The sequence below is a fragment of the Oncorhynchus keta genome, chromosome 6, assembly GCF_023373465.1.
Source record: "Oncorhynchus keta strain PuntledgeMale-10-30-2019 chromosome 6, Oket_V2, whole genome shotgun sequence".
Taxonomy (NCBI): Eukaryota; Metazoa; Chordata; class Actinopteri; order Salmoniformes; family Salmonidae; genus Oncorhynchus; species Oncorhynchus keta.
In genome coordinates, this window is record NC_068426.1 from 41,112,923 (window position 1) to 41,140,460 (window position 27,538).

Genomic DNA, 27,538 nt, shown 5'->3' on the forward strand with positions numbered 1-27,538 from the left:
CTCCCAACCATCCAGGAACAGTTTGGTGACGAACAATGCCTTTTCCAGCATGATGGAGCACCTTGCCATAAGGCAAAAGTGGTAACTAAGTGGCTCGGGGAACAAAACATCGATATTTTGGGTCCATGGCCAGGAAACTCCCCAGACCTTAATCCCATTGAGAACTTGTGGTCAATCATCAAGAGGCGGGTGGACAAACAAAACCCCATAAATTCTGACAAACTCCAAGCATTGACTATGCAAGAATGGGCTGCCATCAGTCTGGATGTGGCCCAGAAGTTAATTGACAGCATGCCAGAGGGCGGATTGCAGAGGTCTTGAAAAACAAGGGTCAACACTCTAACTATTGACTCTGCATCAACTTCACGTAATTGTCAATAAAAGCCTTTGACACTTATGAAATGCTTGTAATTATACTTCAGTATTCCATAGTAACATCTGACAAAGATAAATCAAGACACTGAAGCAGTGGTGTGTAGTTATGGATGACAAGGGAAGACAGGCTTCCCACCAATTAAGCATTTCAAATGATACAACTATTTATCCTTCATCTTTCTGTGTTCTCGTAATTTTCCTTCAATTATCTGAATCTATATCTATATCTATATTCGAATCTATATCTCAGAGTCATCAGAGTATGACATGTTGCCGGCATTTGGCGTCCCTTTGATAAAACAATTATTAAATAATTTGCCAAACAGCATTGAGCTGATCTCGACTGTGAGGTAGTCCTGGCGCAGCAAAGCCCCATGGGAGGCCAGGTTGGATTTGGCTTCATACCAATCAAATTACATCAAAGGCAAATGTAAATGTCAGAAAAATGTGCCTGTTCCTGGTCTGCTTGTGTTGTTGTACTGCAGTAGCTCGCTAGCTAAAATCGGCCCTTTCCTAAGCCATGGATGGATAGGGGGATTTGGACTTCTGGATTTGACTTAATTGTCCGTACAGGCCAATGGTTATAACGGTGTGAGACAATTGAAGTTCAATATGTAGCCTAGATGTAGCCTAGTAGGCTCACGCTAACTAGCTAGCTAACTTAGCTGGTTCATTGTTGCCCATGTGAGGAAGTTAACGCCGATTTACAGTTCAATATGTAGCCTAGATGTTGCCTAGTAGGCTCACGTTAACTAGCTAGCTAACTTAGCTGGTTCATTGTTGCCCATGTGAGGAAGTTAACGCCGATTTACAGTTCAATATGTAGCCTAGATGTTGCCTAGTAGGCTCACGTTAACTAGCTAGCTAACTTAGCTGGTTCATTGTTGCCCATGTGAGGAAGTTAACGCCGATTTACAGTGCGCTTGATCCAGCAATGCGGTCCAGAGAATCCGTACAGAGGGTGTGACACAATTGCCTCCAGAGGCAGGCGGAGGCCAAATCAAGCTCTGTGCACCTCCCAAATGTTGAGACAATGCGATGGGCTTCGTATAGTTCCGCATTGGCATGATTGGTTGACTGTAGGTGGGGGCGGTCTGTCCTGTATAAACACAAACTCACTTCCTTGACAACTACCTTCACAACAGCTCTGCTCTGCAAGAAGTATGAATGCCCTGACTTCTGCAGAGGCTGCATTGCAATAAATGCTGTATGGCCAATACAGAATCCGGAATGACCATAAATCGGCTTTTATGCCCAATGTCCACCAGATGTATATGCATTATGTCCTGCCCACATTTTCCGTACTTAACACACATGTGCTTTGCTTTTTCAGCTAGCTAAAAGGGGACAGAGTAGCGCAGAGGTCTAAGGCACTGCATCACAGTGCTAGAGGCGTCACTACAGACCCGGGTTCGATCCCGGGCTGTATCACAACCGGCCGGGATCGGGAGTCCCATAGGGCGGGGCACAGTTGGCCCAGCGTCATCCAGGTTAAGGGAGTGTTTGATCCGGAGTAGGCCATCATTGTAAATAATAATTTGTTCTTAACTGACTTAAATACAATTCAAATAAAAAAGCTAGTTTGTGTGTGTGTATACACACACTTCTGTTTGGACCACTGCACTGTAAATAAACACACAAGTTGAAAATATTAAACAAAAACTAAAAGCATGTACTAGGCCTACTGTATGACAGTCTTTCATGTTGTGAGGAGGATGGTAATTGGCTTCTAGTCTACAAGTAGGGTAGGTCCATATGTTATTTTGGAGCACACACACACACACACACACACACACACACACACACACAGAAATCCGTACCATAGACAGCCACATGTTATTTAGCAACATTGATTGGACTAAATTGTTTTTGTTATGTTTAAGTTTCTTTGAACTATATTAGACTAAGTGTATATCCTTGTTGATTGAATAATGTTTTAATGTTTAAGTTGATATTGTGCTGGAAAAGGTAGCGCTCCTGCCTCTCAGTGGTTCTAAGTAGTTGTTCAATCAGCTGTCAGAAACATGAACTTGCTTGACCGGTCATGTAACTGTTTGTTACATGCAATATTTGCTTTGTGGACTTCACCAGACAGATGTTGTTCTCCGGATTTGGGATGAAACAAACGTATGTGGGGTTGAATTTATTCCACCACTGTGTGACTGTTGTATTGTTGTTGTGTCTGACAATTGTATATCACGGTGGCATATGAACGAATGGGTTATAGAGCAACGCAATTATCACATAGGTTGTAATATGGCTTTTTTTATTTTATTTTTTTAACAACAAATCAATACGTAAAGCACATGAGGGAACACAAGCATACATAGATTACAAACAATGGACAATCGAGCTGGGGGCGGGGCTAGGGGCGGGGCTAGGGGGTACAATATCACATTACAATTACACAAGGACCTTAAGGGACATGCATATACTTACAATTCTAACAGCTTTTTTGTTAGTAGAGCATTTAACCGTCTTAAAATACAGTTAAATTTCTTTTTGTAGGATACGAAAATGTGGTTTTCTGTTTGTAAATTTACATTGTGTATATGAAATTTGGCCAAAAGAATAATGAAATTAATTACATAAAAATGATTCCGCTTATTTCTATTGTATGTAAAGAATCCAAACAGTACATCTCTCCACAATAGTGTAAAATCTTCATAAATGTGTTCAATTATAAACCTACTGATGTCTTGCCACAGTTTTCTTACATGCATACAATGCCAAAAAAGATGCACAACTGTTTCTGGGTGGTCATTACAAAAGGAGCAATTTGACTTGATGTTTTCCTTAAACTTCTTCATATAGTGGTTGGCAGGATAATATTTATGAATCATTTTAAAGGAAACTTCCTTAATTTTGTTAACAAGTAGGTATGTTTGTGGCAACAGCCAAACTTTTTCCAACAGATATTATCAATAAATCCATTCCAATAAGGCATGACATAAGGTATAGATACAACATCCTGCTGAAACAAGGATCCATTCCAAAAGAGAAACACATCTTTCCTACTGATGAGTCAACAGGGTCAACAGACAGGGTAGATAGGCAACATCCTGTATCAGGTCTTTCCTACTGAATGAACAGGGTCAATAGAAGGTAGGCTCTGAGGGTCAACAGGGTCAATAGAAGGTAGGCTCTGAGGGTCAGGTCTTTCCTACTGAGAGTCAACAGGGTCAATAGAAGGTAGGCTCTGAGGGTCAGGTCTTTCCTACTGATGAGTCAACAGGGTCAACAGAAGGTAGGCTCTGAGGGTCAGGTCTTTCCTACTGATGAGTCAACAGGGTCAATAGAAGGTTCTTTCCTACTGATCAATGATGAGTCAACAGGGTCAATAGAAGGTAGGCTCTGAGGGTCAGGTCTTTCCTACTGATGAGTCAACAGGGTCAATAGAAGGTAGGCTCTGAAGGTAGATGCAACATCTGATGAGGGTCAATAGTCTGAGGGTCTGATGAGTCAACAGGGTCAATAGAAGGTAGGCTCTGAGGGTCAGGTCTTTCCTACTGATGAGTCAACAGGGTCAATAGAAGGTAGGCTCTGAGGGTCAGGTCTTTCCTACTGATGAGTCAACAGGGTCAATAGAAGGTCTTTCCTAGGCCTGAAGGTAGGGTCAAGATGAGTCAACAAATAGGCTCTGAGGGTCAGGTCCTTGATGAGTCAACAGGGTCACTGATGAGTCAACAGGGTCAACAGAAGGTAGGCTCTGAGGGTCAGGTCTTTCCTACTGATGAGTCAACAGGGTCAACAGAAGGTAGGCTCTGAGGGTCAGGTCATGTTCCTGAATAACATAGCAACACCTGAGGGAATGGCATCTAAAACAATTGCAAAATCTTTAGGTGTTACAGGGACCTTGTAAAGTGATAAGAATTCTTTATAACTGAGTAAAAGACCCTCTGCATTTACCAGTTGGCTCACCAATAGGATATTATTTCTGAACCAATATTCTAAAAACAGAGAGGTATTTTTATACAATATATCCCGATTATTCCATATATAATATCTGCGTGGAGAAAAATTGTGTTTATAAATTAAGGACCATGACAAGAAAACCTGCCGATGAAAAGCAGAAAGTTTCACTGGAACTTTGTCAATATTATAATTGCAAAACAACATGAAGTTAAGGCCACCAAAAGTAGAGAAGACATGATGAGGAATAAAATTCCAGATAGAAGTGGGTCTTCTTAGGAATTGTTTTATCCAATTGATCTTGAAAGTATTATTTAAAGTAGTAAAATCCAGAAAATTCAGTCCACCATTCTCATAAGTGTTCATTACAACAGTTTTCCTAATGTAATGGGTACGGTTTCTCCAAAGAAAGTTGAAAAGCATCTGGTCTATCTCCTTGCTTATTTTACGATCAAGATATAAAGATAAAGCACCATATGTTAGTCTAGAGATACCTTCAGCCTTGGTTATTAGGACTCTACCTTTTAAAGATAAGTCCCTCTGTAGCCATTGATTTAGTTTCTTCTGGGTTTTTTTAATAAGAGGGTTAAAATTTAGTAAGCCTCTAGACTTCTGATCCTTTGTAATGGTTATGCCTAAATATGTAAGTTCTTCTTTTACTGGAATACCATAATATGAAGGTGTCACACAATCTTTGACAGCCATGAGTTCACATTTCTTAATGTTAAGATATAGACCAGACGCTTTGGAAAAGGATTGTATCACATTGATCGATATGGGAATTTGGTTAGCGTCTTTCAGAAAAAGTGTAGTATCGTCAGCCAGCTGGCTTATAATAATTTCTTTACCAGCTATGGAAATACCTTGTACAGGACTATTATTTAAAGAATTTGCAAGAAGTTGGGTGATTAATAAAAACAGGTACGGAGAGATAGGACAACCTTGCCTAATTCCTCTCTTTAACTCAAATCTAGGTGAGGTGCCATATTTCAATTTGATAGAGCTGTTACCATTTGCATAGAGAGTCTTAATAGCCTTACAGAAAAAATCCCCAAAGCCAAGTCTCTCAAGGGAGTGGAAGAGAAACTGATGCTCTACTGTGTCAAATGCTTTATAAAAATCTAAAAATAATACGAAGCTATCCTCAGTTATTAGGTCTGAGTAGTCAAGTATGTCTAATACTAGTCTGACATTGTTAGAAATATGTCTGTTCCTCATGAAGCCAGACTGTGTTTCATCAATGATTGCATCCAGGACTTCTTTAATTCTTTTTGCAAGTAGTAAGGCTAATATCTTATAGTCATTATTAAGAAGACAAATTGGACGCCAGTTATCGATGAGCAGCACTTCTTTTTTAGGCTTAGGTATCAGTGTTATTAACCCCTGACTCATTGTAGGAGGGAGAACATTGTTTTTAATACTCTCTAAAAAGACTTCAAATAGGAAGGGAGCTACTTGTTCAGAAAATAATTTGTAAAATTCTGATGTAATTCCATCAACACCTGGTGATTTATTGTTCTTTAGATGTTTGATAGACTCTATAATCTCTTCAACTTTGATGGGTTCATCACACTGTTTAAATTCTATATCACTGATAGAGTGAACATTATTCAGTGAGTTAAAAAACATGTCTGTGGATTCCTGACAGTACGTAGAGCTATACAATTTTCTGTAAAAATTGCTGCAGTATTTAGCGATTCATTTTTGGTCATCTGTAATAACACCATCAATGTTTAACTTATGGATAGTGTTATTTTTAGAGTGAAATTTCTCAAGTCTAAAGAAATAGGATGAATTCTGTTCTCCCTCCTCAATCCATTTTTTCCTAGATCTAATAAAGGCTCCTTCTGCTTTTAATCTATATATATTATCCAGTTTATTTTGTAACTCAATTAGTTCCATCTTCTCCTCCCCCGAGAGGCCGGCTGGGGACCTCTGAGAAAGGGAAGTTATCTTAATGATCACCTTTTCCTCCTCAGCTCTTCTGGTCTTAGCAAGATTACTACCATATTTTCTAAGATATTTGGACACCTCAAATTTAAAGAGCTCCCAGTTCTTGCAATAAGATTTTTCTTCACAAGCCCTTTCCCAAAAGTGTGAGAGCAGATCTTTAACCTCAAATGTAACTATATCATTATTTAATAATGAGCTATTTAGCTTCCAGTAGGATGCTCTGCCAAGGTTTGTATCAGGGGTAAATATTTTGATATCAATGTAAATAGCCTTATGGTCTGTGAGGGGAGTAGTACAAATGTTTGTAGTAACACACCCACTATCAATACATTTGGATATAAGCCAAAAATCTATTCTGGATTGTCTGGAGCCTGTTTTGTTACTCCAAGTGAATGATCTGTTGGTCGTAAACCTCTCTCTCCATATATCAGTAAGATCAAACATTACCATAAAAAGTATTAAACCCAAATTCTGATTGGTTGGCCTACCTGGGGGCCATCTATCAGTTGAATGATCTATTGTAATGTTAAAGTCCCCTCCTATCAATAATAACGAATTGGGAAATGTAGATAACCAATGAAGTATATGTTTCTCTATAGATTCAAGCAACTCATCATTCTCATGTTTGGTGTTGTACCCGTAGAAGTTTACAGTAATGAGTGTAATGTCATTGTAACTGATCACAAGACAAATAAAGTGACCAAAGGGGTCACATTCCGAGTGTAGAATATTACCACCAAAGTGTATTTTCATTGTAGTGACACCAGCAGAGCGTTCAGATCCATGGGAAAGCCAAATATCATTGCCCCACTGTGACCTCCAGAAGTTGGCATCAGCAGAAATTGAGTGAGACTCTTGAAAAAAGCAAAAATCTGTTCGAAATTGTTTAGCAAATAAAAATAAGGCCTGACGCTTCACACTGTTTCAACCCCTAGCATTAAGAGATAATATAGACAAAGACAAAACAACAAAGATTATATAAAAGTATAAACTGTAGTAGGATGAGTCAAAGACGTAGGAGCAGTCAACAAACGATAAGGAACCGAGATCTGCACCATTTAAGTCAATTTAAAGTGAAAATAGCTTATTCCATAACCTTTGAAATTCAACTGGAAATTATGTTCAAGACCAAACCAAGGGTTCTTGTAGTAAGAGAGACTAAAAACCCTCTTTAGTGTAATCAGGAACTATTCTGAAGAAATATACAAATAATAAAAATAAAAGATACCTACTATAAGTAATATAAAACTGATCATAAAATAATTTAATAAAAAATGTTTTACATATAAACGTTCCAAAGACCTTTTTGTAAATAAGTATTAATAACTAAATAGAACAATAACCGTGTAAAGTCAGAGCAGACCTGTATGCCATTTAAAACAGCATCTTAGTTACTGTATACATAAAACATAAATTCAGCTTTCAATCTTCTTCGTAAGTTTATAAACAAAATAGGACTTCTGGTCATACAAGAACAAACTAATGAATTGAAATACCTGAGTATTCCTTTAAAATAGTCACCTGATACTTGTGAGGTAAACAGCATAAGGAAAATGAGAATACCATGGCTGAAATCATCAACCTGTTCCTTCTGGTGAGATTTTAGGGAGGAATGTGGATTTCTGAACCGTTGATGAAACCTCGTCCTCCGACTAAGTAAGCAGCCTTCCCCTCACTTCGTGCGATCTTGATCGTTGGCCACAACTTGTTCCTTCTTTCTATGTCTTCCGGGCTGAGATGCTCGGCGAAACGCAGACCATGGCTCTGAATGAAGGCGTTCTTCCTAGCAGCTTTCCAGACAGCATCCCTGTAGAATCTGGTAGTGAATAGGATGATGACACCCCTGGGTCTTGAATCGCTTTGCTGTTGCTTCTTGCCGAGGCGATGTACAACGTCGATGGTATCACCAACTTTGTTCTTCTCTGCAGGCAAAACTTCTTGGCAGATACGGATAGCCTCTCCTCGCACATCTTCATTCTCCACCTCTGGCAAGCCGTAGAGTCTCAGGTTCCATTTTCTTGTGTATTGTTCCAGATCAGTGAGACGTCTATGGTGGACATTGTTATTCTTTTCCACCCTTTCCACATTTTTTTCAACTTTTGTCACTCTCGTTTTCACATCATTAATTTCACCACATGCAAACACCACATGTCTTTTTTCAAGCCTTCGATAACCATGGTGTTCGCGGCTACCATTTTCTCAATGGCGTCACACCTGGAGTTGATGAGTAAGGAGAGGGTAGCCACGATGTCAGAGTTCACGTTGGGGGTTTTGGAGGGTGGAGGTTTGCACGGAGTAACCGGTAAAGAGGGGAATTCGTCATCTTCAGCATTCGAAAGCATGATATTATCCATAGGCCAAGTGTAGTTATGGCAGTTGTCTATAAGCACGTTTCTCTCTTGTTGATTAGCAATAGAACGGCTAACTTTTTCCTTTCTTTTTTTGTCACGACTTTGCATGGACATGCTGAAATAAATTATCCAATTATCATTCCAGTCACAGGAAAGGTCTTATATCTTGAACAAATAAAAATAAAAATGACTAAACTTTTTTTTAAAACAATTTTCACAATCTTTCTGAAGTTTGGTACGGAGCTCGGTAAAAAAGCGTCTGTTCAAGCAGCCATCTTGGCCAATTAATATGGCTTTTTTTTTACTGGCTTGGCTTCCCCAGTGACGTTACCCACGCACCGCTACCCAACACGTGACCTTGCATAGCGCTTTGTGCGCGCATCATGTGTGTCAGCTACTGGTAGCCTATACTTGGCTGGAAAACATATAATTCATGCTTATATATATAAAGGACCCGGTAAATGTATATATTTAGACAAATAAGCAAACTGCAATACCCACGAGTTCGACAACCTATAGACACGGTCTATCAAGGTATGACTGGCGCGTTTTTCTCAAATAACGCAATAATAATTTTAGAAAGCGCCTACTGTACTTACTTTGCGCGACTTCGAGGATTTTCGTAGGCTACTAGCTTTTAACTTGCTTGCCTTCTGAGACTGTTCTCACCGTATGTCTCTTCTGTAAACTGGCTGGCAGGCTTTCTGATCGCACTGTCCGACTCAAGTGCTGATATGCGTCACACTGTTACGTCATCCTTGTTGGAGAGGAGCGAGGTGCACACATTTTCTGCTTTCTTTATGTAAGAGATAAGGTACATGTGATCTACTTATTATTGGACAGTTCAAAGTCTAGTTTAGATTACATGTTGGTTGAGTTGTCAACTAACACGGATTCAACGTGAAATCATTAAAACAGGGTCTATCTGCCGACCACGTTTGTGAAGTGAAGGACACTGTGTACACATATATTTGTTTTGAATAAGCCAAGAAGATGCATAGCCTGTTGTTTCCAATTTGAGCAAATTAATCATAGTGGGCAGAACAAGCACGAGCTTGCGATATTCTATTGGAACGTTCTAATATGTATTTGCATATTCCCATTAGGGAACGCCTACTTCATGAAGCGCACGTTTGCAACAATTCGCTCTTGCACCTATAAACAATGCAATGTTTGTAAACTTTGATAAAGGGTAAAGTCTACAAAACGTAGTCCACTCTGTTCATAACATATTCCAGTTTAAGGAACAGAGAAGTGTATTGAGATCAAATGTTTAATCTATTAATAGAATGTCGGCCAAAATCCATCTAGCTCCATCTTCTCCCACTTCAGGCCCCTGGGCTGCCTATCATCACCATGGTGAGTGGAAACGCCAACCGGATGCTTCGGATTTATACATCCGGTGAAACATATTGCTAATTGTTCTATCTGTGGTGTACCTGTCCTAGCTATATAATATTAACAAAGTTCCAGTGAAACTTTCTGCCTTTCATCGGCAGGTTTTTTTGTCATGGTCCTTAATTTATAAACACATTCTTTCTCCACACAGATATTATATATGGAATAATCGAGATATATTGTATAAAAATACTTCTTTGTTTTTAGAATATTGGTGCCGAAATAATATCCCTCACCTTGTGAGCCAACTGGTAAATGCAGAGGGTCCTTTACTCAGTTATAAAGGAATTAGCTGAAACATTTTCATGTCATTCATTTCATTTTTCTTTTGGCCAAATTTCATATTCACAAATGTAAATTTACAAACAAAAAAACAAATTTTCTTACCCCAAAAAAAGAAATTGAAATGTATTTTAAGACAATTAAATACTCTACTAACAAAAAAAGCTGTTAGAATTATACGTGTATGTATGTATGTCCCTTAAGGTCCTTGTGTAATGTGATATTGTACCCCCTAGCTCAATTGTCCATTGTATATAATCTATATATCCTTGTGTTCTCTCATGTACTTTCTGTATTGATTTGTTGTTAATAAAAAAAATTAAAAGTACAATTTAAAGAAATAAAAAACCTGTCCTAGCTAGCTGGCTAGCTAGCTACTTTCCACTGCATTCCGGCAGTGCTTGGTAGGTGGGGGTGAAGGATACTGTCTACCGGTGTCTCCTAGCTAGTTAGCAGCCTGCAGATAGACATTGGGGGAAAAATACAAAATTCTCTTACTTTGAGGACTTTTTGCAAATCCAATCGTTTTCCACGTTGAGTCAATGTAATTTCAGAGTTTTTTCCCTGTGGGAGGGTATATTTGGGCAGAAAAACATACGATTTTCTGCCATAAATGCAGAATCTAAAGGCTCAGAACAGTCAAAAACACGATTTCCTGTGTTTTGTATATATTTCCACAATATGAGGTTGGAATAATACTGTGAAATTTGGTGGGATGGTGTTTTGGCCTGCCTGGCGACATCACCAGGTGGTAAATTAGTTAATAGACCAATAAAAAAAAGAAAGAGCCAGAAATGTGAGAGCCAGAAATATTGCTTGTTTGGAGGTGACCAAATACTTATTTTCCACCATCATTTGCAAATAAATTCATTAAAAAATCCTACAATGTGATTTTCTGGATTTTTTTTCTCATTTTGTCTGTCATAGTTGAAGTGTACCTATCATGAAAATTACAGGCCTCTCTCATCTTTTTAAGTGGGAGAACTTGCACAAATGGTGGCTGACTAAATCCTTTTTTGCCCCACTGTACCTATTTAGGGTTATTCAACCTTTTCTTGCCCAGGGACCCCCTCCCAGGCAAACTGGTGACCCAGATCGTACGTTAGCAACAAAATTATCATCAGGTACGATAATGGCAAGGATAAGTAAACAACATTTTACAATTAATAGATTTGCTAGATATGTTTTTATTATTTTGACCTTCCCACATTATAATTGGAAGAGGAAGTGTAAAAAAAAACACACACACAAGGTTTCAGCCAATAGTGCTTATTCTTCTCCCAATATAATTTAGTAGATGTGTGTTTCCCGTGGTGTCAGGAAGGGATCCAGACACAGCTGATCTTAGCATTGACAAGAGTTCTCTTTATTGGTAACATATTGTATAACACCTCAACACACAACATTATTATAGAGGAATGCTCATTGGAAGAACAGAATTCATCGTCACTGAAGAAGAACCAAGAAGAGAAATATTGGATTCACATTTACAAACTCCATCTTGTGAAAGTGGATGATGTGAGTCTGATGGCAGGCCCACAATTGAGAGGAGGACTTAAAATGAAGGTTAGGACTAACAGGACTCTACTAATACTGGAGCGGTTGGCTTTATGTAACTAGAGCTGGATAGGACGAATATACACGCACGTGCACAAACAGTTTTCGTTTAATCAATGACCGTGTGAGGTAATGCCATCTCTCTGAGTGACCTTAACCTGAAGGTGTTAGCTGGCCTGATTAGCTCTGATCCTATTACTGAGACTACACAGGTGAGTGTTTACTGGAAAAACACAAGAGTGCATGGCCCTGTGTGTGACTGGAGCCCTAAAGTGTGTGTATGGCAGATCTTAGCCCAAATGTTTAACCCAATTTCTAAACCTTTTAGATAAAGGTGCTTCAGTGTATATGGTGGCTCCCCCTAGGGGTCCTAGGATTAAGTGCACTGCCAGACAGCAAGGCATGTCAACAGGGAGGGAGGGACACGACATACTGGTACACTCTACTGAACCACACCATGTGCAGGTTATTGTTCCAGCCCAGCACTGATGCACACCATGTGGGTCCCCTGACCAGGGGATTCATTTATAAAAGTTCTTTGTTCCTATAGTACATATCTGCCATCACACAATTGTATAATAATTTCTTAAAATATGATTAAATGTCAACACCCATAAATAGTTGTTCACAAAAAAGCACTTTTCATTTATAAACTTAATGCAAAAATCTATGTAAATTGCATATCATCATCACATCGTTGATGTGGATTTTGCCATATGGACAATTTATGATCAAATCTGTGCGTACTAACATTTTATAAATGATGCCCCTGGATATATATATATATATATAGGTACCATATCTGTTCACAATAAAATCATACCAATAACCATATGAAACACTGTTAGTGACCAACCCACTCTGCCTCAGCAATAGAGCCTGTACAAAAGCATGTTTATAAGCATCATCATTACACATCTGTCATCATTATCATCTTCATCATCATCATCATCATCATCCTCATAATGGTATACTCTCCAGACAAAAATACTTTGATGCACTTTACAAAGTTCAGAAAATAGACATAGGAGTTCATAGATCACCAGCATTCAGTAAAAAATACACACAATTAAACAATAACACCAAATTTATGGTCATGTTTCAAATTCATGCAAATAATGCAGTATAGTCACCACGATGAAACTGTAGTATAGTGTGTAATCATTTCAAACGTAAGGTATAGTCAGTGATTATTTGCAACGCTCAAACACACAGAGAATCAAGTACAAGAACAACAATATAGAAAGGTACATGCTGTATCGTCTTCCCTCGTCTTCCCTCGTTTTCCCTCGTCTTCTCACGGCAAAGGGGTGGGGGTGCGGGAGCATACAGTTCATTAGAGGGTAGTTTCCCTATTTCGGAATAAAATACAAGCATAACAGCAGGGAAAACACACCACTAATTCAATGGGTTTGTTGTGCAATGTGTGGTCAGTTCATACGCCAGCTGGGAAGCAGCCTTAAACTTTACACAAGTACGCAATGCAAAAAAAAAAACACAAAAAAATGCCATTAGCTACGGAAAATGTCCATTCTTCGTACTTGCATCATGAAAATAAGCAGGACAAAATGCAAGCCCGCAAATTGTACCTCAACGCCATTTTGAGTAGCTAATGTTGGTGTGCGGGCGTGTGTTATGTAAAGGTTTGACTTCACTGGAGGAGAACAAATCAACAATAGTCACTGGGAACTGGAGAAGTCATGCCTTTAAGAACAAACCAGGGACAAAGCACTTTAAAAGAGTTTCAACTGGACCATTAAAGATAAAGTGTCAATATAACAACAACAACTTATTAATAGTAATAATAATAATAATAACAACAATAGTAGTAATAATATAAATAATAATACTGTAATACACTTGATTTAAACTGTAGATCCTATATGTACGTGTGCCAGGGGTGGGTCTATAGCAGAGGGAGAGAGGGAGAGGAGAGCTTGAATACAGGACTGTTGGTTTGAGTCTGAAAACATTTCTAATGGATATTGATATGGTTGCAGTAGCAGTCAGATGCTGCAGCTAGTGTGTGTGTGTCCGTCCAGGAGGGCTTGAGGTTGTGTGTTGTTGCGCTGCAGTAGCATGCACTGGCCATTAGGGAGCGCTGCAATGGGGGGGCAGGTATCTCTCTCCATCCTCCTCTCCTCTCCTCTCTCACTCACTCTACAACTCTCTTTCCCCTCTCTCTTACTCCTCCTGGAAGACAAAAGCACACACACACACACGTATACAGTGAGTGAGTGAGTGAGTGAGTGAGTGAGTGAGTGAGAGAGAGAGAGAGAGAGAGAGAGAGAGAGAGAGAGAGAGAGAGAGAGAGAGTGAGTGTGTACGTGGTTTTGTGCGTGTGTGTGTTTATGTGTACCAGTTTACTGCTGCAGCGGTGCGGCCGGTGCTCCAGAGCAGTGGAAGTGAACGTTCTGCCACTTGCTCTCCCTGCGATGCCACACCCTCGTCTCCTCTGATTGGCTGGAGCGTGGGCGGCCCGTGCCATCGACAAATTGCGTGAGCCGAATGTAGGCAATGCAGGCGGCGTCTTCACCAATCAGGTGGACGTGAGGGTTGAGGATGGTGGTGTGGATGGGCTTACTGTTCTTAGAGAGAACTAGAGGGAGAAATAGATGTTAAAGGCTGTGTAATAGTTGTGTAGTTGTTGTGTGGTGGGGGGACCAGAAAGGTTTGTTTGTGGCACCTGTTGTTGTTTGTGGTTGTGGAATGGTTGTCTTACGGTTGTCTACACTTGTTGTCTTATTATGGTTGTGTAATAGTTGTGTAGTGGCTGTGTAATAGTTGTGTAGCGGTTGTGTTGTGTAGTGGCTGTGTAATAGTTGTGTAGTGGCTGTGTAATAGTTGTGTAGTGGCTGTGTAATAGTTGTGTAGTGGCTGTGTAATAGTTGTGTAGTGGCTGTGTAATAGTTGTGTAGCGGTTGTGTTGTGTAGTGGCTGTGTAATAGTTGTGTAGTGGCTGTGTAATAGTTGTGTAGTGGCTGTGTAATAGTTGTGTAGTGGCTGTGTAATAGTTGTGTAGTGGCTGTGTAATAGTTGTGTAGTGGCTGTGTAATAGTTGTGTAGTGGCTGTGTAATAGTTGTGTAGTGGCTGTGTTGTGTAGTGGCTGTGTAATAGTTGTGTAGTGGTTGTGTTGTGTAGTGGCTGTGTAATAGTTGTGTAGCGGTTGTGTTGTGTAGTGGCTGTGTAATAGTTGTGTAGTGGCTGTGTAATAGTTGTGTAGTGGCTGTGTAATAGTTGTGTAGTGGCTGTGTAATAGTTGTGTAGTGGTTGTGTAATAGTTGTGTAGTGGCTGTGTTGTGTAGTGGCTGTGTAATAGTTGTGTAGTGGCTGTGTAATAGTTGTGTAGTGGCTGTGTAATAGTTGTGTAGTGGCTGTGTAATAGTTGTGTAGTGGCTGTGTTGTGTAGTGGCTGTGTAATAGTTGTGTAGTGGCTGTGTAATAGTTGTGTAGTGGCTGTGTAATACTTGTCTTACGGTTGTCGAAGTAGAACCGGTGGAAGTCCATGCCCTCCACTAGGTTCCCCAGGGCCTCCGGCTCAAATGACGTCAGGCATGGGTCACAGATCTTCCTGTTGAAAACACGCAACACAAAACAACACATCCGCTCACAACAAATCAGCTCAAAGCAACAGCTCAGGCTCAAGCAATTTCAGTATAGAACCTCTAGATGTAGGGTGATGAGGTGCAGAATGGGAGTTGGAATTGTTATAGTGAGGCGCAGGCTAAGAGTAATAGGGCACCATTTTGCCTTAGCTAATCTCTGGGAAAATTACCTCATTACGCACAATAATATAGCAGACATTATTAGGGTGAGGTGCAGTCTGGGAGTTGCAGTTTTGGGGTCAGGTGCAGGCTCAGATGTGTAGTGTTATGGTAAGGTGCAGGCTCAGATGTGTAGTGTTATGGTAAGGTGCAGGCTGAGATGTGTAGTGTTATGGTAAGGTGCAGGCTGGGAGTTGTAGTGTTATGGTAAGGTGCAGGCTGGGAGTTGTAGTGTTATGGTAAGGTGCAGGCTGGGAGTTGTAGTGTTATGGTAAGGTGCAGGCTGGGAGTTGTAGTGTTATGGTAAGGTGCAGGCTGGGAGTTGTAGTGTTATGGTAAGGTGCAGTCTGGGAGTTGCAGTGTGGGGTGCAGTCTGGGAGTAGTGTTATGGTAAGGTGCAGGCTGGGAGTTGTAGTGTTATGGTAAGGTGCAGGCTGGGAGTTGTAGTGTTATGGTAAGGTGCAGGCTGGGAGTTGTAGTGTTATGGTAAGGTGCAGGCTGGGAGTTGTAGTGTTATGGTAAGGTGCAGGCTGGGAGTTGTAGTGTTATGGTAAGGTGCAGTCTGGGAGTTGTAGTGTTATGGTAAGGTGCAGTCTGGGAGTTGTAGTGTTATGGTAAGGTGCAGGCTGGGAGTTGTAGTGTTATGGTAAGGTGCAGTCTGGGAGTTGTAGTGTTATGGTAAGGTGCAGGCTGGGAGTTGTAGTGTTATGGTAAGGTGCAGGCTGGGAGTTGTAGTGTACTCACGCGTAGGCCTCAAAGTCTCCATTGTTGACAGCTTCGATCAGCTGCTCAGTGATCTTGATGATCTCCTGTTTTCGCACTGCAGAGGGAACCAATAACATAATGACCACAGGTACGGGACAGTAAAATGGTTGAGCCACACATTGTTGCACTTTCGAACACACAGCAGAAGCTCACACACATACTGTACATTCACACATACAAAACACAGTCACACACTGCATTGTGTAACTCAACTACAGAGTGAGGGTTGTTGTCATAGCAGAGTTACTCACCAGACTGCTTGCTATTCAAGTTGGCAAATCCTCTCAATCATCTCTCTCTCTCTTTATTGCTCTCTCATCGCCTCTCTCATCCTCTGAGCATAAGTACCCTCACACACTCTTTCCTAGCATGGTATACACACTCACCCATAATGTACAGTCCTGCCACTCAGGTTTCCACAGAGGTATATGCAGGGCCATGCAGAATGAAGACCTCTCCAATAGAACGACTTGACGAGTCCACTGGGCTACAGTCACTAGAACCTTCCCTGGAAAAGTCTTTCATCCTCAACGGAGAACTCCTTTCTTTCTTTGACTCTCTTCCTCTCTTTTCTGTGGCTTTCGCTTCTCTTTTATTCTCCTCCTTCTCTCCCCATATCCCTCCGTCTGTCTTTGTTCCCTCGCTCTTCTCCTCTTTCGCTCTGTCCCTTTCTCCTGCCCTCTACCCTCTCTCATTGCCTGTGTGGCACGTTGAGCTCATCATCATGCTATTCCTGTACATAGATAAGACTTACCAGGGAAGGTCCATCTCCCTCTATCCCTTTATCCCTCCCCCTATCCCTTGCTCTTTCTCTCTTTCAGCAGGCCAGCAGAAGAGATTAATGTATACTTAGCAGCTGGACATCCTTAAATGCCCTTCCTTCCCCTCTCCTCCCTTTTTTACTCTCCCTCTTTTCTCTCTCTGTGTGTGTGTGTGTGTGTGTGTGTGTGTCAGACTCACGTTTCACATCCTCGTCCTCAATAGTGGTGTTGCTGTCAGATGAGTCCTGTAGACACAGAGAGACATGTCAATGACACATATCAATGCAGACACACACACACACACACACACACACACACACACACACACACACACACACACACACACACACACACACACACACACACACTGTCCACCTTAAATATGACACACATCCAGTGTGCTGTCCATTCATGCAGTGATCTATACCAGTCTAAACCACCGGATTTGGGTTCCATTTACGTCCACAAGGTGGCGATAGAGGACAATATATCTCCACATAATGTTTTGTGTCAACGTGATTCTACAAAGCAGCTGTTCCCAGGTCTGTCTGACTGCGGAATGCAGGATCACCAGACCTAAAAAAACCCCACAAAGACCAGACCTACAACCCACACAACACTCTCCAACCAGGAGTCATAATAGACACGCACACACACACACACACACACACACACACACACACACACACACACACACACACACACACACACACACACACACACACACACACACACACACACACACACACACACACACACACACACACACACACACACACACACTCTCCAACCAGGAGTCATAATAGACACGCACGCACTGACACACACATAACACTCTCCAACCAGGAGTCATAATAGACACGCACGCACTGACACACTCACTCACACACACGTGCGCATGCATGCGCTATAATACGCTAACACACCAGCTTGCCAAGGACAAAGCAAGAGAAGACAAAGATGAGAGGACTGAAAGGCGTCGAGAAAAAGAAGGATGTACCTTGTTCCTATCCACATGGATAACAGTGGTCTGAGGCTCCTATAGAGAGATAGAGAGGGAGGGGGGAACAAACAGAGAGAGAGATATGACACATAAGAGATGAAATAGGGAGAGAGCAGAGTTGTAGGAGCGGAGAAAAGAGAGAGAGAGAGATATGGAGGGAGAGAGTGAGAGAAGAAGACTGGTTAAATTTAAGGAAGAGAGAGAGAGAGATGTTCCCCTGTGAAAAGGGCTATCAAAGGCTTAATGGAAGGAAATGGTAATATGAAGAATTCCTCTAAGAAAACTAAATGCCAAAATTAGTCTCGCATAGCCATGCATTCTCACACTAGCAAGAACCCAAATCAAAACCCAAAGCCAACCAGCACCCATATCGTCACTTGAGTGACACACAACACCATCACCCACAAATAGACCAATTGTCACAGGGCAATGACTGGTGACTGCGCTTCAACCAGTTAGTCATGGTAGCTACTCGATGATGGCAACTGAAAGCTATTACAACCTGTGTGTGTGTGACTATGTACACATAGTCACACACAAAAACACACATGCAAATAATCACATGCACACAGAACCAATACTGACAGGTAGGCGATGAAGGGGTTAAGACAGGCAGAGACAGAAAGAGAGACAGATGCAGAGACAAAGACAGAGACAGACAGAGAGACAGATGCAGAGACAAAGACAGAGACAGAAAGAGAGACAGATGCAGAGACAAAGACAGAGACAGAAAGACAGACAGATGCAGAGACAAAGACAGAGACAGAAAGACAGACAGATGCAGAGACAAAGACAGAGACAGAAAGAGAGACAGATGCAGAGTCAAAGACAGACAGATGCAGAGACAAAGACAGCGACAGAAAGAGAGACAGATGCAGAGTCAAAGACAGAGACAGAAAGAGAGACAGATGCAGAGACAAAGACAGAGACAGAAAGACGCAGAGACAAAGACAGAGACAGAAAGACAGACAGATGCAGAGACAAAGACAGAGACAGAAAGAGAGACAGATGCAGAGACAAAGACAGAGACAGAAAGAGAGACAGATGCAGAGTCAAAGACAGACAGATGCAGAGACAAAGACAGCGACAGAAAGAGAGACAGATGCAGAGTCAAAGACAGAGACAGAAAGAGAGACAGATGCAGAGACAAAGACAGAGACAGAAAGACAGACAGATGCAGAGACAAAGACAGAGACAGAAAGAGAGACAGATGCAGAGTCAAAGACAGAGACAGAAAGAGAGACAGATGCAGAGACAAAGACAGAGACAGAAAGACAGACAGATGCAGAGACAAAGACAGAGACAGAAAGAGAGACAGATGCAGAGACAAAGACAGAGACAAAGACAGACAGATGCAGAGACAGAAAGAGAGACAGATGCAGAGACAAAGACAGAGAGACAGATGCAGAGACAGATGCAGATGCAGAGACAGATGCAGAGACAAAGACAGAGAGACAGATGCAGAGACAAAGACAGAGAGACAGATGCAGAGACAAAGACAGAGAGACAGATGCAGAGACAAAGACAGAGAGACAGATGCAGAGACAAAGACAGAGACAGAAAGAGAGACAGATGCAGAGACAAAGACAGAGACAGAAAGAGAGACAGATGCAGAGACAAAGACAGAGACAGAAAGAGAGACAGATGCAGAGACAAAGACAGAGACAGAAAGAGAGACAGATGCAGAGACAAAGACAGAGACAGAAAGAGAGACAGATGCAGAGACAAAGACAGAGACAGAAAGAGAGACAGATGCAGAGACAAAGACAGAGACAGAAAGAGAGACAGATGCAGAGACAAAGACAGAGACAGAAAGACAGACAGATGCAGAGACAAAGACAGAGACAGAAAGAGAGACAGATGCAGAGACAAAGACAGAGACAAAGACAGACAGATGCAGAGACAGAAAGAGAGACAGATGCAGAGACAAAGACAGAGAGACAGATGCAGAGACAGATGCAGATGCAGAGACAGATGCAGAGACAAAGACAGAGAGACAGATGCAGAGACAAAGACAGAGAGACAGATGCAGAGACAAAGACAGAGAGACAGATGCAGAGACAAAGACAGACAGATGCAGAGACAAAGACAGACAGAGGCAGAGACAAAGACAGAGACAGAAAGAGAGACAGATGCAGAGACAAAGACAGAGACAGAAAGAGAGACAGATGCAGAGACAAAGACAGAGACAGAAAGAGAGACAGATGCAGAGACAAAGACAGAGACAGAAAGAGAGACAGATGCAGAGACAAAGACAGACAGATGCAGAGACAAAGAGAGAGACAGAAAGAGAGACAGATGCAGAGACAAAGACAGAGACAAAGACAGACAGATGCAGAGACAAAGAGAGAGACAGAAAGACAGACAGATGCAGAGACAAAGACAGAGACAAAGACAGACAGATGCAGAGACAGAAAGAGACAGATGCAGAGACAAAGACAGAGACAAAGACAGACAGATGCAGAGACAAAGACAGAGACAAAGACAGACAGATGCAGAGACAAAGACAGAGACAGAAAGAGAGACAGATGCAGAGACAGAAAGAGAGACAGATGCAGAGACAGAAAGAGAGACAGATGCAGAGACAAAGACAGAGACAGAAAGAGAGACAGATGCAGAGACAAAGACAGATGCAGAGACAGATGCAGAGACAGAAAGAGAGACAGATGCAGAGACAAAGACAGAGACAGAAAGAGAGACAGATGCAGAGACAAAGACAGAGACAGAAAGAGAGACAGATGCAGAGACAAAGACAGAGACAGAAAGACAGACAGATGCAGAGACAAAGACAGAGACAAAGACAGACAGATGCAGAGACAGAAAGAGAGACAGATGCAGAGACAAAGACAGATCGACCGACAGACTGACATGGAGAGAGACAGATAAACAGACACAGACAGACAGTGAGAAAAACAGATACAGACCAACAAAAACACAGAGGAAATTGAGACTGACAGAGACAAATAGAGAATAAAGTTGAATAGAGACGGAGGGAGACGGAGTGATATATAAAGGAGGAGTGTACCAGTGCAGCAGAGGGGGTTCCCTTGGGGCTGGTGACTGTGCTGTTTCTCGTGCTGTTAGGCTGCAGCAGTGGACCAATAAAAATGGGTTAAATTATGGCACAACAGACAAGGAAAGTGAGAGATGTGGGTGTAAGGATGTGGGTGAGGTTAGATAAAAGGCATATGTGCCAGAGGCTGGTTTAGTGGTTAAGCTGCCACCCCCTGATAGGTTGGCTGCACACCCACTGACTCACAGTATTGATCCTGCCCAGTATATCAGTCCAGTGCAATTGAATGAGTCCATTTCCTCAGACCTCAGCCATATTAGCCTCAGCGGGGTCGTAAACAACCGGATGTTAGTGTGCAGCCAGCCTATCAGGGGGCATGGTTAGTGTCTGTGGGCGGGATTAGAAGTGATTGAGCCTATCAGAGGGCATGGTTAGTGTCTGTGGGCGGGCGGGATTAGAAGTGATTGAGCCTATCAGAGGGCATGGTTAGTGTCTGTGGGCGGGCGGGATTAGAAGTGATTGAGCCTATCAGAGGGCATGGTTAGTGTCTGTGGGCGGGTGGGCTGGGTTAGAAGTGATTGAGGCTATCGAAGGGTGTGGTTAGTGTGTGTGTGTGCTGGGTTAGAAGTGATTGAGCCGAGATAGATAAGACTACCTACAGCTCATATAACACAAGTCTGATCAACTGGAAGCTCAACAGATCAAATGGTTTAGAGCAGAATTGGATTAGGTCTCTTCAGACCAACAACATAAACCAGAACACAGGCACTTTAGAGAAAACACACACACACACACACACACACACACACACACACACACACACACACACACACACACACACACACACACTAACTGATTGTGTTTGGGAGAATGGCCCCTCATACCAAGTCGGACAACACTACATGTCAAACCCGTAGCAATGCAACATGTCTGTCTGTCTGTCTGTCTGTCTGTCTGTCTGTCTGTCTGTCTCACACACTCTCAGGTGGACTGTCTGAATGAGCAATCACTGACAAGTGACTCATGAAGAGAGGATGAGGAAGAGACCATTGAAAATGTGATAGAGAAGGCAGACAGGAGAAGAGGAGAGGAAGAAGAGAGGAGAGGAGGAAAAGAGGATGGCGAGAGAGAGAGAAGAAGGGAGAAAGAGAGGAGGTGGAGAGAGAAGAAGAGGAAAGAAACAGGGGAGGAAGAGAGGAGAAGGGGTGGAGAGAAAGAGAGAATAAAAGGGAGGAAGAGAGGAGAAGGGGTAGAGAGAAAGAGAGAATAAAAGGGAGGAAGAGAGGAGAAGGGGTGGAGAGAAAGAGAGAATAAAAGGGAGGAAGAGAGGAGAAGGGGTGGAGAGAAAGAGAGAATAAAAGGGAGGAAGAGAGGAGAAGGGGTAGAGAGAAAGAGAGAATAAACGGGAGGAAGAGAGGAGAAGGGGTGGAGAGAAAGAGAGAATAAACGGGAGGAAGAGAGGAGAAGGGGTGGAGAGAAAGAGAGAATAAACGGGAGGAAGAGAGGAGAAGGGGTGGAGAGAAAGAGAGAATAAAAGGGAGGAAGAGAGGAGAAGGGGTGGAGAGAAAGAGAGAATAAAAGGGAGGAAGAGAGGAGAAGGGGTGGAGAGAAAGAGAGAATAAACGGGAGGAAGAGAGGAGAAGGGGTGGAGAGAAAGAGAGAATAAACGGGAGGAAGAGAGGAGAAGGGGTGGAGAGAAAGAGAGAATAAACGGGAGGAAGAGAGGAGAAGGGATGGAGAGAAAGAGAGAATAAAAGGGAGGAAGAGAGGAGAAGAGGGGGGAAGAGGGATACAACGATATCCTCACCAAGATGTGAATTTTGGGGCTGGATTTCCATCTCTGGATGAAGTGATGAGATGGAGGAGAGAGTGAGACGGACATGAACACCATAAGGGGTATGAAGAATGCTGAGGATAAGTGTGGATTGTATGTAAAAAGGAATGATTTAAAAGTTACACAAATGATCCTAGAACAATATAGAAACAATAAAATAATCAAACACAATCATTGAAATGTAAGAGACCAGACACCAATTATGCTCCTATATGGTGCAGTGGATGTAGAATACTGCCCCATAGCAACAATATGAGAAAAAAAAGTGTGTGTGTGTGTATGTGTGTATGTGTGTATGTGTGTATGTGTGTATGTGTGTGTATATATGTGTGTGTGTGTATGTGTATATGTGTATATGTGTGTGTGTGTGTGTATGTATGTATGTATGTATATTTGTATGTATGTATGTATGTATGTATGTATGTATGTATGTATGTATGTATGTATGTATGTATGTATGTATGTATGTATGTATGTATGTATGTATGTATGTATGTATGTATGTATGTATGTGTGTGTGTGTATGTGTATGTGTATGTGTGTGTGTGTGTGTGTGTATGTGTATGTGTATGTGTGTGTGTGTGTGTGTGTGTGTATTGAGATGATTGCTAAGCGACACCAGCGATGCAGCGGATGATATTATATATATATATATTGTACCTTCTATGTCTGTCTTCCTGCTTCCCAAAGTTCAGACACAGAGCAAGAGTAGCAATACTCATCCGACAGAACACACACACACACACACACACACACACACACACACACACACACACACACATGCACACTCAAACACAACCCCCCCAAAAAAAGTCTACACACCCCTTGGAGAGTTGTCACATTTTTCTGCCTTAAAATGAAATCTAACAATTTATTACATTTGCATTGTTCCCTATTGATCTACACAAGCACTATAGAACTATAGAAAACTACAGAACATTTTCTAAAATAAATAAACCTAAGATGTCTTGACTGCATATGTCTTCACACCCCAGATTTAACACGTGGTGGAAGCACCTTTGGCAGCAATTACAGCTGTAAATCATTTTGAATAAGATTCTACCAACTCTTAGGGCAGCATACAGTATATCCATTGTTTTTGTCAAAATTGCTCAAGCTCAATTGGGTTGGGAGTCATTGATGGACAACAATATTCAAACCTCGTCCCAGCACTTACACTGGACCCCTCAGGAACATTCTTGGAAAGCCATTTTAGTGAGTCTTTTGCATAAAAAAAGTGATTATGGGCCCGCTGGAAAATACAACTCTACCCCAGGATTAGGTGTTCAAAAGACCTGGGTGTTGCGCCTTTAATATTTATTTGGATCTTGACCAACACTCCAGCACCTATGAGTTTGGAAGAACACTATGAAAATTATGAAAATGCCCTTTTATTGTAAGAGCTGTTTGAAAAGACAGCCTGGAATTCCAGCTTGTTGGGATGGAGAGGGAGGAGGTTATCAGACAGCCTGGAATTCCAGCTTGTTGGGATGGAGAGGGAGGAGGTTTTCAGACAGCCTGGAATTCCAGCTTGTTGGGATGGAGAGGGAGGAGGTTTTCAGACAGCCTGGAATTCCAGCTTGTTGGGATGGAGTGGGAGGAGGTTTTCAGACAGCCTGGAATTCCAGCTTGTTGGGATGGAGTGGGAGGAGGTTTTCAGACAGCCTGGAATTCCAGTTTGTTGGGATGGAGAGGGAGGAGGTTTTCAGACAGCCTGGAATTCCAGCTTGTTGGGATGGAGTGGGAGGAGGTTTTCAGACAGCCTGGAATTCCAGTTTGTTGGGATGGAGTGGGAGGAGGTTTTCAGACAGCCTGGAATTCCAGCTTGTTGGGATGGAGTGGGAGGAGGTTTTCAGACAGCCTGGAATTCCAGCTTGTTGGGATGGAGTGGGAGGAGGTTTTCAGACTGCCTGGTGACATCATGGTTTTTTGACTGCACAGGACCTTTAATTTAGAAACAGTTCTATACTTTTTCTTCCTCTTGGAAAATATGGAGCTGGTTGTGTAAAACATTAAATGTTACACTTTTTGAACGACATTTTAAGGCAGCACAACGTGACAACTGTGCAAGGGGTGTATTTACTTCCTCTACGCTCTGGAGCTCTAGTGTAGTTTGCAGAGTGCTGCTGTGATGTCGGTGAGAGAGGAACAGAGAGTAAGAGAGGGAAGAAGGGAGTGCAGATGGTTGTACAGAGAAAGATTACACGACGACAGATTAATCATGAGAGAAATAATCGGAGATTAGCACCCGGCCACCCAGAGAGAGAGGGGGGGGGGGGGGTAGAGAAAGAGGGAAAGATGGAGGGAGAAAGATGGAGATTAGAGGTTGAGGATGGGTTATACACCTGACAGCTCTGGCCTCAGATCAAAGGTCACAGGTGCAATATGTGGCTGGGATACCGTTTAGTGTGTGTAATCTGTGTGTACATCCTATGTTGTGTTAGTGTACCAATGCCAGTGTTACGGATACCAGTATTCTGTGTGTATCCTGTGTGTTTTTCTTTTCTCTCCATCTCCCCTACTCACAGGTGGCAATCATCATTCCCCAATCAGTCGCTAATCAGAAGACACCTGCTCCTTTTCTCCTACCCAATCACAGTTCCCTTCCCTTGGTTTAAAAACCCTGTCAGTTGTTTTCTCTGGGGCAATCTCTCTGTAAATGCCATATGTTTGTAGAGTTCGTGTGTGGTTTAGGATACATGTCACTTTGTCCCCAACTGTGAGTATTGTTTTTGGTAATAGTGTTTGATGGTGGGACACTATGGGCATACACTACCCGTAGGTAAACTTAGTTAAATACACTAGTTAGAACTGGGTGGACCCCCCCCCCCCACTGTATTTTTGGTTAGTTAGCTAGCTGTGGTTGAAATAGGCGAGTCTAGCTTAGGGGTGTGTTTGGTTAGTTAGCTAGCTGTGGTTGAAATAGGTGAGTCTAGCTTAGGGGTGTTTTTAGTTAGTTAGCTAGCTGTGGTTGAAATAGGCGAGTCTAGCTTAGGGGTGTTTTTGGTTAGTTAGCTAGCTGTGGTTGAAATAGGCGAGTCTAGCTTAGGGGTGTGTTTGGTTAGTTAGCTAGCTGTGGTTGAAATAGGCGAGTCTAGCTTAGGGGTGTGTTTGGTTAGCTGTGGTTGAACGAGGCGAGTCTAGCTTAGGGGTGTTTGTTTGGTTAGCTGTGGTTGAAATAGGCGAGTCTAGCTTAGGGGTGTGTTTGGTTAGCTGTGGTTGAAATAGGAGAGTCTAGCTTAGGGGTGTTTTTGGTTTAGTTAAATAGGCTCTAGCTTAGGGGTGTTTTTGTTTAGTTAGCTAGCTGTGGTTGAAATAGGCGAGTCTAGCTTAGGGGTGTGTTTGGTTAGTTAGTTAGCTGTGGTTGAAATAGGTGAGTCTAGCTTAGGGGTGTGTTTGGTTAGCTGTGGTTGAAATAGGTGAGTCTAGCTTAGGGGTGTGTTTGGTTAGTTAGCTAGCTGTGGTTGAAATAGGTGAGTCTAGCTTAGGGGTGTGTTTGGTTAGTTAGCTGTGGTTGAAATAGGCTAGTCTAGCTTAGGGGTGTTTTTAGTTAGTTAGTTAGCTGTGGTTGAAATAGGTGAGTCTAGCTTAGGGGTGTGTTTGGTTAGTTAGTTAGCTGTGGTTGAAATAGGTGAGTCTAGCTTAGGGGTGTGTTTGGTTAGTTAGTTAGCTGTGGTTGAAATAGGTGAGTCTAGCTTAGGGGTGTTTTTGGTTAGTTAGCTAGCTGTGGTTGAAATAGGCGAGTCTAGCTTAGGGGTGTGTTTGGTTAGTTAGCTAGCTGTGGTTGAAATAGGCGAGTCTAGCTTAGGGGTGTGTTTGGTTAGTTAGCTAGCTGTGGTTGAAATAGGCGAGTCTAGCTTAGGGGTGTTTTTGGTTAGTTAGCTAGCTGTGGTTGAAATAGGCGAGTCTAGCTTAGGGGTGTTTTTGGTTAGTTAGCTAGCTGTGGTTGAAATAGGCGAGTCTAGCTTAGGGGTGTGTTTGGTTAGTTAGCTAGCTGTGGTTGAAATAGGCGAGTCTAGCTTAGGGGTGTGTTTGGTTAGTTAGCTAGCTGTGGTTGAAATAGGCGAGTCTAGCTTAGGGGTGTGTTTGGTTAGTTAGCTAGCTGTGGTTGAAATAGGCGAGTCTAGCTTAGGGGTGTGTTTGGTTAGTTAGCTGTGGTTGAAATAGGCGAGTCTAGCTTAGGGGTGTGTTTGGTTAGTTAGCTGTGGTTGAAATAGGTGAGTCTAGCTTAGGGGTGTGTTTGGTTAGTTAGCTGTGGTTGAAATAGGTGAGTCTAGCTTAGGGGTGTTTTTGGTTAGTTAGCTAGCTGTGGTTGAAATAGGTGAGTCTAGCTTAGGGGTGTGTTTGGTTAGTTAGCTAGCTGTGGTTGAAATAGGCTAGTCTAGCTTAGGGGTGTGTTTGGTTAGTTAGCTAGCTGTGGTTGAAATAGGCTAGTCTAGCTTAGGGGTGTGTTTGGTTAGTTAGCTAGCTGTGGTTGAAATAGGCTAGTCTAGCTTAGGGGTGTTTTTGGTTAGCTAGCTGTGGTTGAAATAGGCTAGTCTAGCTTAGGGGTGTTTTTGGTTAGTTAGC

General features: G+C 42.2%; 2 protein-coding genes and 2 long non-coding RNA genes across 19 annotated transcripts in view; 2 read left to right on the forward strand and 2 right to left on the reverse strand.

The window, feature by feature from the left end:
• Positions 1-9,358, reverse strand: part of LOC118377499 (2-oxoglutarate dehydrogenase complex component E1-like) — a 58,249-nt gene extending 48,891 nt beyond the window's left edge. For 2 of the 3 annotated variants that reach the window (XM_052521555.1, XM_052521556.1), the window contains exon 1: positions 9,191-9,357. The gene's annotated coding sequence lies outside the window, so the exon portion shown is untranslated. Of the gene's footprint in view, positions 1-9,190 lie in introns of all 3 variants that reach the window. The other variant, XM_052521554.1, reaches the window with a different exon arrangement.
• A 4,578-nt stretch (positions 9,359-13,936) lies between these two features.
• LOC118385596 (calcium/calmodulin-dependent protein kinase type II subunit beta-like) overlaps positions 13,937-27,538 on the reverse strand; it is a 62,434-nt gene continuing 48,832 nt past the window's right edge. For 4 of the 11 annotated variants that reach the window (XM_052521564.1, XM_052521565.1, XM_052521561.1 and 1 more), the window contains 7 exons: positions 21,148-21,207; positions 18,120-18,158; positions 17,319-17,364; positions 16,338-16,413; positions 15,306-15,400; positions 14,188-14,427; positions 13,937-14,021 (listed from right to left, as the gene is read on the reverse strand). In XM_052521564.1, the coding sequence (XP_052377524.1) occupies positions 14,192-14,427; positions 15,306-15,400; positions 16,338-16,413; positions 17,319-17,364; positions 18,120-18,158; positions 21,148-21,207 (552 nt within the window). In that variant the 3' untranslated portion in view covers positions 13,937-14,021; positions 14,188-14,191. The remainder of the gene's footprint in view (positions 14,022-14,187; positions 14,428-15,305; positions 15,401-16,337; positions 16,414-17,318; positions 17,365-18,119; positions 18,159-21,147; positions 21,208-27,538) is intronic. The other 7 variants (XM_052521568.1, XM_052521563.1, XM_052521567.1 and 4 more) reach the window with 2 other exon arrangements.
• LOC127930801 (uncharacterized) lies at positions 15,437-16,328 on the forward strand. Of its 4 annotated transcripts, none has more exons than XR_008139542.1 (4): positions 15,437-15,741; positions 15,774-15,933; positions 15,989-16,148; positions 16,277-16,328. It is a non-coding gene; the product is annotated as an uncharacterized LOC127930801 (long non-coding RNA). The 4 variants fall into 4 exon arrangements; XR_008139541.1 differs by having other exon boundaries at positions 16,213-16,281; XR_008139543.1 differs by having other exon boundaries at positions 15,774-15,901; positions 16,213-16,281.
• LOC127930802 (uncharacterized) lies at positions 25,813-27,355 on the forward strand. Its single transcript, XR_008139545.1, has 3 exons — positions 25,813-25,895; positions 26,289-26,342; positions 26,709-27,355. It is a non-coding gene; the product is annotated as an uncharacterized LOC127930802 (long non-coding RNA).